We start from the raw sequence: 18,260 nt of genomic DNA, 5'->3' as shown, positions 1-18,260 counted from the left end.
GTGACCTGCAGGACAGCGACACGAGGGGTCTTCACGTGACTTGGTTATGGCAACTATCTAGTGAGAAGTTAGAAAAGAAGCTCTGCACTTTCTGATAATTTTTTAATGCTGCATGGAGAATATATATATATATACATTATTTATTTTACATCTGAGCAAGAAATGGGGAAGTTTTTTGTAAGTGATATTCATTATGTGTTGTTTTTAAGTGAGTGATCAATGTCTACCTCTTTATATCTTAAAAAAAAGAAAAAAAGAGAATCTGGTTCCTGGCTCCTTTTCATTCACACTCTTGCCCCATACAGAAAGGGAATTCTAATGAAGATAGTTTTAAACTTAAACTAGTTATGGTATGTGTAGAATATACAAGGGCATTTCTTTTCTACATAAAAGGGCGTGATTTGTTATTGGGTTTAGAGTTAATTTCATAATTATAGATTTTTCATTTGCCTTTATTCTCATGTTGTCCTTCCCTTTTTCCTTGTTGCAAAAGATTTTTAAGGAGATATAGAAAAGTTTATACTCCACAGAGAAAAGGGATTAATTTTTATACACTATTAATGCAGAGATTTTCGTACGCAAGCAAGTTCAGATAAATGCCATACTATTACCGTTCAAATTTCAAATTCACTTTTTATCTATTTGCCATCTATTTATTAAATGCCACATTATTAACTTTCAAATTTTAAATTCACTTTTTTTTTATCTATATGTCATTTACTTATACTTGATTGTGTAAAAAAATATTTACACCTACCGCGTATGTAACATTAATTCTAAAGAAAATGACGCCAAAACGTGCTTCTATGGAGATTAGGTATGCTCCATATTCAAACGCTTTGAAATCTCTTTAAATTGGAACAATCTATAGCATTAACATTTAACGAAGTTAGTTCAAAATTTTCAATATAGATCCACATCACAGGTTTATTCAAAAATTTGTTTGTACAAGTTTACTTTATCTATATCAAAAAAGTTCAAATCTTGAATGATACTCTACTAGCATTAAAAGTTTTGCTGCATAAAAATAAACATATTTCTAAAAGCACGGAGTATGTGTGTGGGGCGTACCGATTGGTTGGGGTAACGGGACAGGGTTTAAGTGCCTGAGTCGGGGATGGATGGATGGATATGGACCGTGTGATGGGGAGAAAATGGGAGGTTTGTGAATATCGAAGCAAACAGCCAACAGGTCACGTGCTGCGGGGTTACTGACCGGTCAGTAGTTTTTTTTTTTCTTCTTTTTTTTTTTTTAATCAACTTTACAAAATATATCTGCAGAAAATAAAGATCTGGTCTGGTATGCAATGCAACATTAGTCAAAAAGAAAATGGTGGCAGGAGCCGCATGATGACGATGAGATGAGGCCGGCCCAACCCTGAAGGATCCAAAGTAAAAGACAAGGAGGATACTTTAATTAAATTAGTAGTAGTCGTTTCCTTTTAGAAAGCTAGTAATTGCTGCTTGCACACTCAATAAATTTGTCAATTGCTATTTGGTTCATGAGTTAATGTGATGTTACAATTAGTGCCAGAGTTTCCCCAAAAATTCCCTTGAAATTGGTAGTTTAGACAATTTTCCATAGAGATTAGAATAAATGCATCTGTTAAGGCAAAATGTTTGTCCAATTTCACAAGCAAGTTAGTAAGGAAAAAAAATTTTTATGGTGACAAATAGATTTGCCATTTCTCAATATCAATATCTTTCATACATTAAGCTCAGAAAGAAAAACAAAAAGGGAAAAACCTACTTTAGGGGAAAAAAAATGATTGTATCCTTTTACAATTGGAAAACTAGTGCGGCATTTTACAAAAGAATCAGTCTTAAACACATTTATACGGTATTAGTATATAATTGTTTTTTGGTTGACATTTCTTTTAATTTTCAATTTATTCAAAGTCACAAAACATGTCTCTTTTATGCATAGCAAAAAAATAATAATAATAATTTGGAGACATTACGTGGAGGTAGCTAAAAACATTTTTCTCATTTAATTGTCCCGTACAATCTCATTGTCCAACTCCAATTACAAATACAAAAAGCGTAAAACAGAGAAATGTGCTAGTCTCTGCATTCAATCTCCATGATTAATTTGAATGAAACATATATGTGAGATTTTCACCTCATACGGCTCCTCAAAGATAACAAATAAATCTAAGGGCATTTCACGATTATTTATCTTGGTATTTTGTGAGATAGTTATCCTATAAGTTCGTGAATTAGATCGATGGAATTCTGTTTGCTATATTTTATATTGAAAATCAAAAAGTGCTTCTGAATTCATCTTATCTTTTTTTTATTTGGTAGAAAAACACGTTGTAAAGATATACGAGATAGAAATATAAATTTCAAATATTGCATGCGAATATTTCGAAAATTTGTTAATGTAGATAAACGCAAACATGATAGGCATGTAATTTGGAGACCATGAATGTTCAATTCAATGATTTTCGGGCCACACCATACAAGAAGATGCTTCAACACTAATTCAGGCAATCGAGACAGGATTCTACAACTACTATGCTAGGTTTTATTATTTTAATGAATTAAAATTATGAAAAAAATACCACTTAAGGTGCAAGGTTAGGTATGTGCGTTTTTTTTTTTTTTTGGGTAAATAGTTAGGTACGTGCATGATGTACTAAGATGCTCGAAGTTTGACTTTGCAGGATGTTTTAGATTACTAAACTTAGAAATTTATTTACTAATATTCATGTGCTAGCATCTTCTTTGTCCCCTCCAAATCTTAACAGACTACTGCAAATAAATAAGTCCAGAAAACAAAAGGCATGGTCTAAGGATCAAGATCGTCCAAAAGCATCTATAGATTATGTTGGCGGGATAGAGCATGGATGGTTAGAATTGCTGCTATCAAAATTCTCATACCTTTTTGGGAGAATCTTGTTTACTTCTTTTTAGGATTCTTCTCACCTTTAATTACGTATATAAAGATACACTTTGATACTTTTGTGATTGGTAAAAAATTCAAATTTGGCAAAAGGGATAAACTCAATTCAAGATGATGCGTATTCTCATTAGAGTTTGCCATTTCATTTGTGGAATTTTTATTAATAATGAGATTACTTAAATGTATCGTTACGAACTGAATTTGCACCTCTGAAGTATTCATCCCATAAAAAAAACTCTTGACGTACAAGAAAATGGCCTCAAGCCTCCGAAATGGTTTGACGCTTTGAAAGGTTCCAATCTTATTTGGATTGTTGTTTTATTAAAGAAAAAATTTTACATTTTTCATGAACGTATTTTTTAATCACATTTTCATTTCACATTCATCAATAGATACAAGGCAGGCACAGTATATTTCTCTATAAAAAATTCCAAAAAATAGCAATTCAAATGGATTAAGAATTCAATTTAAAAAATGAAACTGTCATTTCTAGTTGAAAACCTCGTATAAAATGAGACACAAGTCGGTTATATTCGCTCGTAATAAAATAAATTAAGTCATGTTATTGATACATTAAGTCGGTTATAGCAGTATATATATTTTTCTTTACGCTGAAAATAAACCCAAAGTCTTACCATGAATGGTGGTGGATTCATTGAACAAGTATTTGGTATTGGGTGGGCTGACCGGCACTTTTGGTAGATGTTATTAATGAATTTCAAAAGGAAAGAAATAAAAAATAAAAAGGGAGTAAATCTAAGCCATAAAAGATAGCAATGGACGGAAAGAAAGTACCTAAGAATTTTATGCAAAGAAGAATTTCTTTTTCAAAAGAATTACTTCGACAAGGAAGCACTTCAACTTCAGTGGCAGAAGCGTTATTATAATCAAACCTTAGCCCTAACATCGTCCTAGGAAAATTAGCTGTAAACCGCATTCCATGATATTACGTTGGCGGATGGCGGCATTACTCTCCTCCAGTACCAGAAAATGGTAGCAACGCCTCTCTGCACCCACACTCTCACTCGGTGCGTGTTTTGCACCGTGAATCATCGACCGTTCCTCACAGGTGTAAAGGTTCTCCGATTGGTGCGTGATACCAAAACAATCAGCTATTGGGTAAAGCTGCCGCCAGCTGAGGTAATTTTTTAACCAATAAAATTATACTCCTATGGTAACCATGACCACGAGGAGATGGACTCATGGCACATTCACGGGACCATGCCAGCTCAGCACACACTCACACAGTAAATCATCTTTAATTCACCCACCAAAAGTCCTACTACACACAATACAACGCACACTCATGACCCAACCAACACAACATTCCCCTTCACATTATGTATACCCATTCCTTTAATGCACCAATTTTGACCGCTTGGGCGGAGGAGGAGGAGGAGGTGAAGAAGGCAAAAAAGAAAAAAAAAAAAAGAAGTAATCTACTGCTACTAGAATTAGAATACTAGTAATAAAGAGTAAAGAAGACAAAACAGTCAAACAAGGTATGCCTCTCCACCAGATACCTTTTTCTACCTTCAAAAAAAAAAAAAATATGCACACACTACACATAGCAGTGAATTGTTTATGATTTTTTTGGTTAGATTTTCGATGTAAACGGAGGTTATTTATAGGAGCAAAATGTTTTTCACTTCTATTGAGATTTGCGTCTTGTCAGTTGTCAAGTCAATTGTTGCTGCTGGTCTTTTTTTTTTTTTTTGTTTCCCTCTTTTCCTTGGTAGCCAAACACACGCAGTACACACACAACATCTACCCACTTTTCGGGGAGTTTCTTCACTCCTCTATTACTCAGTAGTCTAGTAGTAGAAGGGGTCGTCTAAATCACTGTTACTATAGGAGAATTTCGATAAAACCCACTGAGCTGATCAACTTTTGCCATTATATTATAGAGGGAAGAGATAAAATAATACGAAAGAAAAGGAAACCTGGGCCATAGGTTTCTCATCCTCACTGTTTCCTTCTACACCGGGGTTTTAGTCTTTTTATTATTTCTATATATAGGGGTTTATTTCTGATCTGATTTTTCTCTCTTTTTTTGGGGCGATATTTTCTTGCTTTTTGCTTTCTCTCAAGAGCAAAGGAAGAGGAAGAGAAGAAGAGGGATTAGAGAGAAACAGAGAAGGGGTTGGGTGCTGAGATTTATGTCGGCAAGATTCCAATCGAGTTTTGAGAATATTGGGGCTTTATTGAAGAAGCTCTGCTGGATTTCAGTTTCCTCTGCTGTTCTGTTATTGGCTATCAACAATCAGAAATCCCTCTGCTCTGCGAACCGGCCGAGCTCTTCTCTTCTTTTCCCAACTGCTTCGATGCGTTTGAGGCCCAAAAGGTACTCCTTTTTCTTCTGCCTTAAACCCCAGAGGTTTTAGATATTTTATGTACATGCTTTTTTGATTTATGATTTTGGCTGTTTTAAGATTTGTGTTTGTGATATTTGTTGATTTTAGGGGCTGATCTGAAACGGGTTGGTGTTAGTTTTTGTGGTGCGTATTGATTTATTTGCGGATTTTGATTTTATTTGTTATATCTCTTCCTTCTTGCAGGACTTGTTCTGGAGTAGAGTGTTTTGGGGGATTTCACATAAAGCGATATTTATCACTTTTTTTGTTCTTCAGAGGGCCTCATACCTGATATACATCCCCTTTTCTTTTTATTTTTTTTGGAAGAATTTAAATTATCTTGGGTAGCTGATTTTTGTTTAATATTCTGTTGCGGGGATAAAAGCACATTCTTGGGGGATTTTCTGGGTATTTGATTCAGGGATTTGGAGTTGAGTGATTGAAAGAAAAAGGAAAATAAAAATGCCAGAGCCTCGGAGACAAGTCATACTGAATCAAGAGCATCATAACAAGAGGCAAAAAATCATGGCTGAACCCACCAGACCTGTGAGGAAGATTCGGGTGTTTTGTGACGACCCGGATGCTACTGATACTGATTCATCAGATGATGAAAGGGTGATTGAGAAGAAGCCTAAGAGGTTCCTTAGGGAGATTATCCTCCCTATTGTGGAGTTGAAAAGTCAACCCGGTCAGCCTGTGGCTGTGGCTCTTGCCCCAGAAGCTGAAAATTCCTGTCAAGAGAGCAATAATGGGGAGAAAAACAACCCCAAGAAAAAGAAGGGTTTAGCTAAACCATTGAGTCAACCTCAATCAAAGCCTTCCTCTACCAAACGCAAAGGTGTCAGGCAGAGGAAATGGGGCAAATGGGCTGCAGAAATTCGCGACCCGTTCAAGGGAAAGAGGATCTGGTTGGGTACTTATAATTCTCCGGAGGAAGCTTCAAGAGCCTATGAAGCTAAACGACTTGAATTTGAAGCTAGGGCCATGGCTGATCAAAATGCGTCTGAGAAGTGTTCTAATGTCAATGACGATAATAATAATAATAATCAGTCTAGCTCAACGGCGGTTTCGCAGCCACATAATCAGAACGAAGCTCCTGCTTGTGTATCTGAGGACTCTGCTGAAAGCCTGGTATCGCATACATCTCCGGCGTCTGTCCTCGAGTTGGATTGTTTGACCTCATCTGCAACTCCGGCTATGGCTTCTGTGGATGGTGAGAAGCAAGATGAAGAAGAAAAGGTGAAAAATGTTGCTGAGGGAACCAAAGTTGTTGAGCAAAAGGTGCCTGATCTGGATTTAATGATGGACGATGAGTTGTCATTGGCTGAACTAGCTCAGGGAATGGAGCTGGATTTTGAGCTAAATTCTCTGTTCATGGGAGAGGAGGAGTTTGGACAGCCTCTTGGAGACTTTGTCATTGGTGACATTGAAGACATACCAATCTGTGGCTTTGAAGATGATCAGCCAAGTGCTTTGCCTGATTTCGACTTCGATTTCGACTTTGATGCTTGCAATGAAGCCTTTTCATGGATGGATGATGGGCCAGCCCTGATGAATGGAGCATCACCTCTGGAAAATCAACATAGCGTGCCCATAAGTTTTGCAGCATAAGTTTTGCAGTAGTAGGAATTAATTTATTAGCAGTATAGCATTTAGTTATTAGTGGAGTATTATCTATCGAAGGAGTTGATGAGGAAGTTTAATCCCAAGGGATGTGTATAAAGTTCTTTGGGAAAAAAATGGTTTTGTCCGAGCGAGTTTATTTATTTGTTTGTCTGGCCAAAAAAAAAAAGAGAGGTCTTGTTCGGGGATGAGCTTTTTTCTCAGGGTTTTGTATTTTGGGGGGGGGGGGGGACGAGTCCGTTGAGTTTTCCTGTGCTATTAGAGCCGTCCAAGGGGCTTTCAAGCTCTTTTTCTGCTCCGAGAGTTTTTGTAGCCGTGCGAGGAATTTGTTCAATCCCTCTCTTTCTCTGTTTAAGATGTGATTATGAACCTCTGCTTAGCAGTGAAATATTTATTAGTAGTTGGTTTGTGCTTCTTGATGGTTGGTTGGTTTTTGCATCTAACATTGGATTCGCAACATTTGCGATCAAAACTAGGTGTCTTGCCTCCCAGCGTGGAGTCTTTTCAGTAAAAATCGTTGGGGCGAGTTCATTATGGCTTTTGGGGACAGCATGGGGTCTGGTCTTTTGCCTGCTTTTTGCTGCCTGCTTATTCAGGGGAGATCTCTCCTCTTGCTGCTGGCTGAGTTTGGGATAATATTTGCTGCTACAACAACAGTAGTGCTAAAACAACTTCCAATCACAAAATTTTCAAGAAAGTGCCAATTTTAACATCTAGGGCCAATATCATCGTCCTGAAATCTCTCTAAAATCTGGTCACTATCTTTACACCATTGAGCTGAGCCAATTCATTCTACTACCTCATCAGCTCTAAAAAAAAAAAAAAAAAAAATACAGAGGAGTCTGATTTTAGGTAAAAACCTAAAAGCGTGGGCCAAATTTCTTTGATGATGAGAGGAGAGGCGTTGATGGTTGCTTCGCCAAGCAAAAGATATCTGCAACTTGCGGCCGTTAAAAGATGTTATCTGTTGGGAGAGTCGATTTTGGAGCTAGCTGTGTGCCACTTTCTACTGCCACGTACTATTTGCTCACGCTGACTCCACTCCGCTCCAGTCCAGTCCAGTCCTGCGTGCTTTTGCACTTCTGCTAGTGCTGGCTATACACTCTTTTATATATATATAAAACAAAAATCAATTTCTTTCTCTTTCCCAAACCCACTTCTAGAAATAGGTGATGATGAGAACGGGAACCGTTGTCAAAACTTAAAAACAAATCAGGCCTATCCAGGTATTTGTCAAGACTAAAGGGGTGTTTTGTTAAACAAAAAAAATGTAAATATATAAAAAACCATTTATTTCTTGTTTAGTTTGTAACCTGGATCACGCGGCCGTGTATCCTAAGCATGTTTCATGAGGTCTTGCCATTTTCTTTATCCAATCTTTTTAATTAAAAGAATAATATACGACAATTTATTTCGTGGAACTAAAAACTAATGGATTTGCAGCCATGTTATATTCCCCCAAAGATTTATCCCCGAGTTTTTTTGTCTAATCCACTAAGTCACTCACCTGCCCATATTTTTTATTCTTTTTTCTTCATCGACTCAGTCTCCCCTCTGCTTGTGGATCCAATTCTCAAATGCATATTTACAATCTTTTGTATTACGTTTTCTTTAGAAATATACAAAGTTTTTAAAAAATCCTAAATAATTTCGTCAACCACTTTCTAATTGCATAGATACATTTATCCAAAAAAAAAAAATGATGCAAGATAATTTTTTCCCCTTAAAATACCTAAAACCAGAGTCAGAAAAATGGTAAAAATTAGCATGTGCTGGTAATCATCAACAACCAATCAGAACACGACTCGTCGGTCCCCTCGAAGAACACTATCAATATGTTTAATCATGGGTTTTGGAAGATGTCTAAATCGGATGTACTGCAGGAGAAGAAATGCAACTCTTTGGCCGCCCCTTTTGATGTATATTGAGTGAGTGAGTGGTTTTTAAGTTAGTTTAATTCCGCAATCTAAGGCCTTGCTTGGATTGAAGGTTTTCGTCGGAAAATATTATCGTTTTCCGTGATCACATTTCCCTATCACCTTTTTCCCTCACATATATCAAATCGCTACAGTAATTTTTCCATGAAAAATGACGGAAAATGCAATCCAAACACAACCTAAGGCTGGCTGACTTTTGTCTTTATTGGTTGAGCATCATTGTCCATTCCGTTAACTTTGAAGCCCTTAAACACAGTTGTCTTAGGGTATGTTTGTTTGGACTGAAAATATTTTCCCGAAAAAGTTTTCCAGAATTTCTGGTGTTTGGAAGCAAAAGAGGTTGGAAAATGATTTCAGCTGGAAAATGTTTTCATGCCACCGGGTGGAAAATGACTTCCACAACAACTTTCCTGAAGTTAATTTCCGATAACCAGATAACCCGCCCCCAGTGCAAGAGAATCACCAGCAGCAGAATCATATTAGTCACAATATCAGTGGGTATTCCACTGGAATTCTTAACAACTTTGGTTGCACATAATTTGCCGAGCAATTTGAATTGATAAATAAAAAGTATCTGCACTCAACCTGCAAACTAAAGTATTGCTGTAGAAGTACTGAATTATGACATCAAACCTTCGTGCTATAACACATAACGACCTATCTGCTCTTCTCCCTTGAACCCATGAAAGATCAGACAACAAGAATAAAATCAACAGCTCTAGTCGGATTTGCATTCATCTCAAAAATATCCCAGACATTTTCCTTTCTCCTTTCTACTAATTAGAAGTAACTTAAGGCAAGTAAACAACGTTGCAAGAATATCAAACTGTCCTACACTATTCTAATTCAATTGCTAATATGTTTTATGTGATAATCAAGTCTAATGTGAAAGATTGCATTTGTGTCAGGTGGTGGTGGTGGGATTTGACAATTTAGTTCTTTTAGGATTACAAGTGTCTTTTTTTTCTATGAATGATCGAAAGAACCACTTTAATTTAAGTAATGAATATTAATTAAATTTTGAGACGAAAGAATTCAGTTTCTTTCAAATATCAAAATATCCAATATTTTTAGTTTGATCTAGATCTATCCTAATTCCACCCTGTATTCGAGTTGGGAAATTTAAGAATTCATGGTGTAATATGAATAAATATTTTATAAAAATGATAATATGATTATAATGGATAGAAACTAAAATTAACTTGTAATGAAATGAATGTTTTGAGAGTAGAAAAATATTTGCAATATATCAACAAACATATCAGAAAATATTTTCATTGACAAACCAAACACCGGAAAATTATGAAAAAAGGAATTCGGAAAATATTTTCACTTAATAACCAAACACTGGAAAATTATGGGGAAGGAAGTGATTTTCCAAGAAAATGATTTCGATGGAAAATATTTTCCTAGGGAAAATATTTTCAGTCCAACCAAACGGACCCTTAGTGTTTGTCATTTTAGCGTCTTCAAGGCTCAAGAGAAGTACTTTTACAAGTATGGCCAAAAGATACGTCTCTTTTTTTTTTTTTTTTTGGGTTAATAGTTATCATCTACATCTACATCTACATTTACACCCACACCCACTCCTACTTCTACTTCTACTCTTACTAGAAAATTATGTTAGTAGACGCTGTGTAAATGATTTATGATTATGTAGGCATATTTTTTATATGTAATGGTGATTAAAGTTGAATTTATATAAAAATTTTGGACTAACACAAAACAATAATGTAGGTACTAAAACATCAATGTGCCAAAAAAGAATCTGCATTAAAAGTTAACTTCATTGCTGTATTGATATCTACATTTATGGTATGTTACAATTAACAATAACAATTGTGAAAGTCCTGGGTAACATTTTTGTCGGGTCTCTTCAAAGAAAGAAGGAAGTTCTTGAAGGGAAGAAAAATTAAAAGAAGAAAATGTAGATATATTTCTAAATTGTTGCAGTTAGAATTAGAATGCTAATAATGATCACTTTCAAATCCAAACTCCATACCTTTGTTTGTTTGTTTGTTTGATAATTATGGCGGATAATTGGATTTTATGGACAAAGGGCTCTGAGAAGTTTCTACCTATATGTGCTGTCACGTTTGTGAGTCCAATCCATAATATTGACGAGATTGTCTTGTTTGAAGGTAGATGAAATGTCCTTATCATAGTATAAATTAGTGACAAAATTAAAGAAGGTTCAGAAGGGTAGCAGTATAACTCTTGAATTCTCTCAGTTTTGAGTTTCACTTAATTGAGTGGCTAATGTGATAAGATGCGTTCCATCTGCGTCTAGTTGTTAGCCAGTGATGGAGAAGGTCAAAAGCCGAAACACCCTACCCTGGCTTCCTCGAACTCAAAGAGAAAATTGTAAATCCCTACTCATTTTTTTTTTATAGTTTAAGTGAAAGGTCTTAAATTATAATTCCTCCCTCCATATCATCTAAGTCATCCCCTTCCTCCTAACAAAACAATAACTTAGAAAAAAAAAAAAAACAGTATCATGTCCTAAATATTAGCATATAAAAAGCTATACGAGGAAGTCTACTACCGTTAAGTCTGAGAGATTTATACTTTAGGAGTAATTAAACTTGTATTTTAATAAAATCACTAGGGTTATTTTAGTGGTCAGGAGAGAGTTCTTAAAGTTCTTCCCGTTGTTAGGTTTAGAGGTCCAATCTTGGGTCTAGCAGTTGAGGATGGGAAAGGGTGAATAATATCTTGTTTTTGGGTATTAGTACACTAATTAATTAGCACTAATTTTCATCAATTGAGATTCTTCAACGGGCCCCCCTTGATAAGTCGGGCCGCTTAACGGCCTCACACCATTTGGACCTGCTAGCATAACCTGCAATCGATCCTCTCCAAGTAGCAATTTACAAATGTTGAACTCATTTTGCTCTTGTATGAAGATTGAAATGCCTGTTTTGAGGTTTGCATTCCACGAGCTTCAATACTGCAAAAGCCCCATTTTGGTCAAGAAAGTAATGAAGGATTGCTTATGTACCACCCTCCATGCTGCAATAATTCATTCAAGGCCATGCAAATAATATGAAAATCTGCAGAATCTTAAAATGTGACAAGTATTAAGGATTGCTCAGTCCTCTGGAAGTTTTTTTTATCCTACTTTAATATTCAGATTGTCTTTTTTTTTTCCCTACCAATTGTTGATAATCGTGGTTTCTTATTAGGCTAATTCAGCAAAAGTTGGAGGACATTTGGATATTGCAAGAATCGAAGGCCTATGCTGTTTCTTACGTCTGTACTGTTTGTGTATGGCACTCGCCTCTTTAAATTGGTTTAATAGCAGAGCATTTATTACTACCGAATTGAATTTTGCGCAAGTCTTGGAATGTCTGGTGATTTTATTTCAATCAAGATATTATTTGTTTGAATGAAGATTACTTTAGCATGGGAATTTAACAAGCAATGCCGTGATTGAAGTTTGAGTCGTGCACAATATTTTGATCAAGAGCCTGGCTTCGCAGGCCAGCATTATTTGGCATAATGATATATTTGCATGGTTAAAATATGTTTTAGCAGGACAATATGATTCAAGAACAGTCGGCAAATCAGTATATGTACTCCTAGCGGAGTAGGATCTTTGAATTGAGAGGGCGTTTCAGAAGATTTGGTTGATCTTAGAGGAAGCCCTTCTCTTGGAAGCTTCTGATGCAGTCCTCAAACATTTGATCAAGGGATTTCAGCGGTGGGAGCCCAAGCTGTATGATTTTATTGCTGTCCATGCTGTGTGGATTATCATCTCCTTTTGTGTTGCTACACCTAAACATGGAAAACAAAACACTCAAGACTATATAAGAAGAAGGTGAAGTTCAGAGACACTACGGCACCAATAGAAAAAATCTGGTTGATTCAGAGAGTAAAGTCAAAACAAATAACAAATGCCAGTTCCATAGAGGAAAAACAGGACAGAAATGTATACAATGTTTCTCTTGCCTGTTTATGTAGTTGTAGGCTGGATACTTGTTCCTTAGCGTCTCAATGATCTCGGACCAGTGAGCTACTGAGCTTGAACATACCAGTCTGCCTGATGCTTTGCCTTCCTCCATTGCTAATATATGTGCTGCAACGACATCATCTATATGCACAAACCCTACTGTTGTATTCGGGTATTCTTTAATCAGACCTAATCAATGGTATCAATAATTGAACTCAGTCATTTATAGATTAGCGAACATAGCTGATAATGTAAGCCACCATTTAACTCAAAATCAGATAGAACACAGCATTCTCATGTCATTATATAACAGATTAGCTACTCAAGTGTTGACCTTTTACAATGGCCAATATCATTTGCAGCGTACTGGTTGGTTGGGGTGCGAGCAAAGGACCTACTACGAAAGAGGGGCTGACCACCACTAGATCAATTCCACTTTCTTCTGCAAACTTCCAAGCCTCTTGCTCTGCTATAGTCTTTGCATAGGCATACCACAGCTGAAAGAAGATTCCACCAATACAGTTAGAATTTAAGAACCAAAAAAATTTTTGGGTGCAAAATATATGTCAACTGCTTAGGCTTTAAGATTGTGATTCAGCATGAAAAGTTATAAGTTGCACTTAGAAACATTGATACATTGTAGCGTTTGCAGTAATCTGTATCGCTCCAGTGAGATTCATTAAGTGGAGAAATTTGCTGAGCATCATCTCGATATCTTATTGCAGAACACGAAGATGTTAGGACCACCCTTCTACAGCTCCTTGCTTTCTTGCAAGAGCTTAACACATTCAAGGTGCCCTTTATACATGGATCAATTAAATTTGCCTGCAACAGAGAAGAAGAGGTCAATTCTATTGTTTTAAACAACTCAGCCATACACAATTCTCATGGTTGGTGACCAGGTCGTAGAATTTAGTCTGCTTATTACATATTTTTACTTAGTCTGCTTATTACATATTTTCTTCTTCTTTCAACTGATTTTAATCAACCAAAATGCTAAATTTCACCTGATTGATTTCTTCATCTTTTGCTGAGAAAGAAAATTTCTGTCAAATCTTAACTTCATTTCCAGGGATGAAAAATGAGCTTTCTAATATTCCAAATCCAAAGTGAATTTTCTTTTTGCATCAAAGTGCGCCTATTTTAATGTCCAAAGAGTGTTCATCATTCAGTGGAATCAAGAATGGCACCTTCACTATTCCAAGTAAAGGAATTGCAGATGGTTCTAGACAAGATTACTTTTCGTAACAGAAAGAAATGTTGTTGATAGAGGAAAGCATGCAACTAATCAACACCAATGGTCAAGTATAACTTGCAATTGCTGGGACTTGCCATGATGCCATCATCCAGAGTTACTGGTTTCTCTAATCCCTTACCTTAACATTTTCATCATATGGCACAAGCACTGGAGACGCTGTGTGGAAGACTCCATCAACCCCCTCAATTCCCTCGTCAAAGCTTCCTTCCACGAGCAAGTCAGCTTTGAGAACCTTGAGCCTCTCCTTAGCTCCATTTAGCTCCCAAAGGTATGCTACCTTCTCCACATTTTCTGTCAAAGAAAATTAGCCTTGTTACTGTCCAGAAATTTCTTGAACTGCACCTAGAAATTATGCCAATATTTGTGAATCAATATAAATTTTATTGACAGTAAGAATTATTTCTATAAAGCCTACTCTCCCGGCCAGCCTCTTCTTCTCCCCTCTTACTTACTCTATCCGATTGCTTCCACGCCGCACCCCCTCCTCCCCAAAAAAAAAAAAAAAGGAAACTCTGATGATCACTCGAGAGAAAGTTAAAAACTTTCTTGCTCTCGACTATGCCAATGAACAGATTTACTAACTTTTGTTTGTTTGATAAGCATGGAATGAACCAAAATATTCAAGTAACTTGTGTATGTGGAGATTGCAGCTACATTCCTCAGGATTTTATCTGCTAATATTGTCACCCGATAGTTTCTTGTTCAAGAGAGCAGATTTGTGGAATGGAAATCAGAAAGTTCACAATTCAATTTGATAAAAATCTGACCAAGACATGGAATGATCAAGAATAATTAAGCTTGATTACTGTTTCATAAATTAAGCAGCAACTTTGGCTGCAGAACAAGAAAAGTACCTGGATCTCTTACAGTGGTCCTCACAGTATAACCCTTCTCCAAGAGAGACTTTATAAGATAAGCAGCTATGAACCCTGTGCCCCCTGTCACACAGTATTCTGGCATCTTTCCTAGTCTTTCCTCTTATGCTGCAGGAACTCTATCTCTATCTTCCCATAAGATTCAATAACCCCAAGGCTCGGTAGATATATATTGAGCTGCCAGGGATCTTGGGGTGATTAATTTCAGAATTGGTCGACAAGAAAAGCCCACGGCTACTATTTCATTCAATTTCCCATGAATAATCTGTTATTGCATCAGAAACAGGCAGGGAAGGTCATTCTGAACAATTAACGGTCAAGATTGGCCCCAAAAAAAAAAGCTGTAAGGCTCAGATTCATGTGAAGTTCTTAAAAATTTGTTTTAATATTACTTTTCATTGAAAGCAAACTACATCGTGAAGAGTATATCACCTGACAACCATTTGTGCCCCAAATTCGAAAGTTAGTGACAATCTTGATCTGTATTAGGTGATCTGCATGGCTCGTATGAAGAGTATATCACGTCCAAGGCGTTTTGGTATTGATTGTTGTTTTGGTGACTAGATTTTAAGCAGACCAGAACACCCAACTGCTGATTTTTTCATACTTCTAGTACTTCTTCCACTAAGCATACGAGTATAGGATGCTCCCAACAACAGTGCCATGCATCAAAAAAGAAAATAAAATGTACACTAACATAACAAAATTATTATTTATTTACAATAAATTAACAATAAATATTATTTTATTTTATCACAAGAAAATATTAAATTATTCATGTCATAATGCACGCGCACGCAAGCGCACGTGCATGCACCCGCACACAAATATATATAATTATAAATGAGAGACAGGCGATGCTAGAGATGAGCAGAATATCCTCCTTCACCCCATTTAAAGTGGGGATAGTTTTCTTTGTCTGACCCATCCCCTAACTTCGATTTTCTCGTCCCGTTAAGCCCCCACGGGACAAGTGCTCGTCCCTATTGTCTGATAGTTCACCCCTTTTTTTCTTGGGAGACTCCCAAATCTTAGAAGAGGCGGAAACATGGAGAGTTTGAGCGTCACGAACTCGTGTCACTTGACTCATATCCCTACCAATTGGACTGGGTCTTGGGGATTGGAAAATTAAAAATGGTTTGGTCTTTACTAATTTAATTTATGAGATTAAACATTTATTGTGTTTTAGAATTACATTCAACGTGGGTTTCATGGTCCGACAACTAGCCCAAGAACAGACAAAACTGACGAAGACACTTTGGTTTATATGGTAATGAGACAGCAGGCCATTGTAGCCCAAAAATATGTCACAAAAATTCAAGCGTCATGTCATATTCATGAATTTTATATGGATCGGGCTTCGGAGTTCTATTTAATGATTGCAGATGTGGTACTACTAAAATTGGACCAGCCCTTTACAAGGATGACCTGGTCAAAAGCTATATAGTAATTGCCATGTCGAAGAAAATTAGGGAGTTGTTAACAATTTTTGCATAATTTACATAGACATATATTTCTTGAAGCTTACTGAAACTTGATATGGATAAAATATACATGCTTATGAGTTTTCATTTCCAATAGTATCTAGTCTTAATATGGTAAACTGGCTTCAAGAATGTTGCAATCTCAAACCAAATAAAAAACAGTAGTACTAATTTTTCTTAACTAACTGCATCATATTCAATCCCTAAAGGCCTAAACTGCTTAAAGTTAGAAAATTATATGATACTACTGTATTTTGATAACACCTATCCTAAAGCTGCAATTGAATTGAGAAATTTGACGAAAAACTTACAATTCTCTCAATTCTCTCTAATTATTTAAATTACTCACGAGGTGTTTACCAATTATTTTAGTTTTTAAAATATATTTAAATAATTAATAAACTACAAACTCAAATATCTCTTAGACAATCCATGCAATTAGGGTAATTTGGATGGATTTTAAATCTTTTATCAAATCCTTCAATCCAAGCAAAGCATAAGATAGTCATCCAACTTGTTTCCCAGACAACTTGTTTGCGCTGGAAATGCTACGTCTCTAAAGGATTACCATTTCTATCAACTTAATCTTAGACTAGTTTTATGCAAGGCTGAGCTGCGAGAAAAATAAAATAAAAAGGTTGAGTTGTGAAAATTGCTTAAGATAGAATTATCCAATGAATGAGAAGTCGCATGAAACCGTTGACTCTTTTTGGAAAGACATTTTATTAGTCAAGAAAGTGGCAATCAATCCTTATCTAAGTCTGCTTTAGACTTAATGACACCTCATGCCAAAGTAGCTAGGGAGCAGAGAATTACTACGTCAAATTGATGGTGCTGAATACCAGCTACCAGTTCTCATTAATGACACTAACGAAGGTTTCATTTGGTCGGGTTGAGAGTATAACCAAATGATTTGTAGTTCAGATTATATGCATTGATATAATAGGTTTGGTGTGAAATAAATGTGCTAATAAGTGTGCACATTAGACACCAGTTAGAAAAATAGGATTGTCATGGAATAGGACTACTAGTATAGCTTCTTGCCCATTGATGGAACAGGACTAGTAGAGGAATGTTCCTCCGGCCCCCACGTCAACAAACTAAAGGAAAACAAAATATATGAACCAAATGCAATCTTAAAGAAAATTTGTAACTGGGGCTCTGATAGCTTGAAGATCTGCGAGCTTGAAGATTTGCCTTTCGTGCTTATGAGCAAAACCGTGATTACTAGTATTTGTCCACTTATACTTTGTTTTTTTTTTTTTCCTTTAAAAAAGATCAATTTTATCTCTTTCAATGAGATTAAAAAAAAAAAAATCTGTTACCCTGTTGGCAAAAAAAAAAAAAAAAAAAAGAGATTAAAAGTATGATCAACTTATTACGTATTACTTATTTGCACACTTGATTTGGACCCGGAGAGAACCAGTCAAACATGTCTATTTGGTTTGTTTCCTTGTCAGATTTAAAAACTTAGGGACACAAATACGTACGGATGGAAAGGCCACTAAAGACTCAGAACCGTGTTGAATTGTCAATTATGCGGAAGATTCAAGCAGCAGACATGAAGTGACAATTTAAATTAAGTACCCCGCTTGGAGTTCCACCGACGACTACGGACGATGGTTATATTATATGTCATTGATTTTAAGCAAAGCTACAGATAGTTAAAGACATGGCCACGGCAGTTTTTCTTGGAGAACACAAAAACAGCCGTAGAAATAACTCCACTTAATTTTGTGGAATCGTCAAAATTGCCGTCTGTATTCCACAGTCTCAATTTTGAATCTTAATTTTGAGGACTATCTCCAACTTGCACCTTTAAACTTGTATTACATTTTCACTTTACACTTTAAACTTCAATTTTGAATA

The 18,260-nt window shown here is 36.1% G+C and overlaps 2 protein-coding genes across 4 annotated transcripts; one reads left to right on the top strand and one right to left on the bottom strand.

Moving 5' to 3' along the window:
* Positions 1-4,953: 4,953 nt before the first annotated feature.
* On the top strand, positions 4,954-7,299 carry LOC113719190 (ethylene-responsive transcription factor ERF118-like). Its single transcript, XM_027244316.2, has 2 exons — positions 4,954-5,252; positions 5,467-7,299. The coding sequence occupies exon 2, from the start codon at positions 5,725-5,727 to the stop codon at positions 6,871-6,873; it is 1,149 nt and encodes a 382-aa protein (XP_027100117.1). The 5' UTR covers positions 4,954-5,252; positions 5,467-5,724; the 3' UTR covers positions 6,874-7,299.
* A 4,979-nt stretch (positions 7,300-12,278) lies between these two features.
* Positions 12,279-15,553, bottom strand: LOC113718825 (tetraketide alpha-pyrone reductase 2). 3 transcript variants are annotated; one of them, XM_072071609.1, is made up of 7 exons: positions 15,340-15,553; positions 14,887-15,208; positions 14,151-14,323; positions 13,411-13,599; positions 13,109-13,271; positions 12,774-12,963; positions 12,279-12,599 (listed from the first exon to the last, which is right to left on the bottom strand). In XM_072071609.1, the coding sequence occupies exons 2-7, from the start codon at positions 14,990-14,992 to the stop codon at positions 12,458-12,460; spliced, it is 963 nt and encodes a 320-aa protein (XP_071927710.1). In that variant the 5' UTR covers positions 14,993-15,208; positions 15,340-15,553; the 3' UTR covers positions 12,279-12,457. The 3 variants fall into 3 exon arrangements, with proteins under 3 accessions (XP_071927710.1, XP_071927711.1, XP_027099542.1); XM_072071610.1 differs by having other exon boundaries at positions 14,887-15,172; XM_027243741.2 differs by having other exon boundaries at positions 14,887-15,553.
* Between the last annotated feature and the right edge of the window lie 2,707 nt (positions 15,554-18,260).

The sequence above is a fragment of the Coffea arabica genome, chromosome 11e (assembly GCF_036785885.1).
Source record: "Coffea arabica cultivar ET-39 chromosome 11e, Coffea Arabica ET-39 HiFi, whole genome shotgun sequence".
NCBI classification, from domain to species: Eukaryota; Viridiplantae; Streptophyta; class Magnoliopsida; order Gentianales; family Rubiaceae; genus Coffea; species Coffea arabica.
The sequence above is the reverse complement of the archived record's forward strand: the minus strand, read 5'-3'. Positions and strand labels throughout refer to the sequence as shown.

Excerpts from the sequence above, each read along its gene's own strand:
- LOC113719190 (XM_027244316.2), top strand. The coding sequence starts at position 5,725 with ATGCCAGAGCCTCGGAGACAAGTCATACTGAATCAAGAGCATCATAAC.
- LOC113718825 (XM_027243741.2), bottom strand. The coding sequence starts at position 14,992 with ATGCCAGAATACTGTGTGACAGGGGGCACAGGGTTCATAGCTGCTTAT. Across the intron at positions 13,272-13,410 it reads ATTACTGCAAACGCTACAAT|CTGTGGTATGCCTATGCAAA; the intron begins GTATCAATGTTT and ends ATCTTCTTTCAG. Across the intron at positions 12,600-12,773 it reads GCCTACAACTACATAAACAG|GTGTAGCAACACAAAAGGAG; the intron begins GCAAGAGAAACA and ends TTCCATGTTTAG.